Below are 1,846 nucleotides of genomic sequence, written 5' to 3'. Positions count from 1 at the left end.
AGGGAAAGACTGTTTTGCCCTATATCTTAGCATTACTGGAGCAACATTTCTCAAAGTAGGTTCTAGGGAAGCCTAGTCTCCTGAGATGCTCTTTAAAAGTAAGTGATCCATAAGCAAACATCTTTGGGAAACATTTATATTCTCTCCTCTCCTCTTTTGGGAATGATAACACGTACGTGCAGATTAAAGGCTCTGAGAATTCCTGCAGCAAAGAAACCCACTGAATTGTATTAAAGGCAGAGCTTCCCAAACTGACTCCAGAATTGTCTTTCATAAGCTTTCTAATATTTTGCCCTTGGGATGGGGGTTATGATTCCCGGACTCCTGGAGGGTTCCCAGGGAGAGAAGCATCAGAGTCCCCTGAAATATATGCAAATGTGAGTGAGTGAGTTGATGGGCATCTTCAGATGTGCTATCACCCATTCTCAAAGGATTCTTCTTTGCTGAATTCCTTCTCTCCCCTCCCCAACTTTACCATGAAGGGTCAGAGAGCTGGCACTGTCCCCTACCCACCTTGGCGTCAAAGGCATGTTTGAAGATCTCACACAGGGTTTTGGCATAAGCCTGCGATTTGCCTGTCTCTGTGGCGTACAGGATGGTAGCCTTGACCCTCTTGGCCATGGCCTGTCCCATCAGTTTGGCTGAGAACTTGACGGCTCTGGAGGGGAGAGGATGGAGAGGAAAATGGGAAATGCAGAAAGGAGGGAGGATGCCACGCTGGGACTTTTGGGCAAGAACCATGATCCATGAAATTTAATAGGAGGGAACTTTCTCTCCTAATCTTTGATGGCTTCAGGGATACTCAAAGTGCAAGTGTAGGTGCCATATTGATCCCTTTCCTAAGTCACTCCAGACCAACTGGTCATGAGCTAACATGGTTAGTTTTATTAGTTTGTTACTTGATTAAGTGATCCTGGTCTTGAGAACCTTGGTTTGCCAAGCATTGCCCCAAAAGATGATCATTCATTCCTTCACTCATTTGTTCATTCATCAAGTGTTTGTTGAGTGCCTAGCTATGTGCCAGGCATTGTTATAGGAATGGAAACACAGAGAAATGGCTGTCACGGGGCTTACGTTCGTGTGTGTGTGCATGTGTGTGTAAGCGTGTGTGTGCGTGCGTGTGTGTGTGTGTGAGAGAGAGAGAGAGAGGGAGAGAGGGAGGGGGGAGAGAGAGAGAGAGAGAGAACGAATCACTAATAAATCACCAGGTATTGAGCTAGAAGGGATTTTAGAGGTTCATAAATCCACAAAGGAAGGACCAAGTCTGGATGAAGCAGCCATGCACATCCAGGGTCTTGCAGAGGCTTATACTTAACAGGCACTAAATATGTATCTATCAAAAGAAGGAATGGATTTTAAACATACTGCTACCACCAAAGCCCTGGGGAGTTTAAATGTCAAGTCGAGGCTCTTTCTATTTAAATGGAGAATTCAGAACCAGTGTTTCTTCCTTCCCATCTATGAATGCCTGGGCTCACCTTCCGAGCAAGCATCCCTGCTCTAACTAGGAATCTCAGAGTAGACAAATTGCTAGTTACCCCAACCTGGGGATTATCGGTGGTAAATTCATCATTTTTTAGAATCAGGGAAACCACCCACTCTGCCAGAGCTCTCGGAGCTAAAGGGGGAGAAACAGAAGAGAATAAAAGGTGCCTGGAGGGTTCCCTTTGAATGATCGGATTGTAAAAAAGCATCTATAATTAACTCCCATTGTTTCTACCCCGAACTTAACAGTGCAATTAATTCTTTAGATGTTTCCCTCCCTTCCTCCCTCAGAAACAGTTTGACGGAACTGAAAGCCAAAGGCTGCTGTCCCTGAGAATTTGTGATGCTCCTGTTAGGGAAA

At 45.1% G+C, this 1,846-nt stretch overlaps 1 protein-coding gene across 1 annotated transcript in view; it reads right to left on the bottom strand.

Moving 5' to 3' along the window:
* Positions 1-1,846, bottom strand: part of NOS1 (nitric oxide synthase 1) — a 95,582-nt gene that overhangs the window by 32,478 nt on the left and 61,258 nt on the right. The window contains exon 13 of the mRNA XM_007455852.1: positions 514-658. Coding sequence (XP_007455914.1) covers positions 514-658 — 145 coding nt within the window. The remainder of the gene's footprint in view (positions 1-513; positions 659-1,846) is intronic.

This window comes from Lipotes vexillifer, unplaced genomic scaffold (genome assembly GCF_000442215.2).
Source record: "Lipotes vexillifer unplaced genomic scaffold, Lipotes_vexillifer_v1.1 scaffold970, whole genome shotgun sequence".
Classification (NCBI taxonomy): Eukaryota; Metazoa; Chordata; class Mammalia; order Artiodactyla; family Lipotidae; genus Lipotes; species Lipotes vexillifer.
Note: the sequence above shows the minus strand (reverse complement) of the source record. Positions and strands in the feature narration are given on the sequence as shown.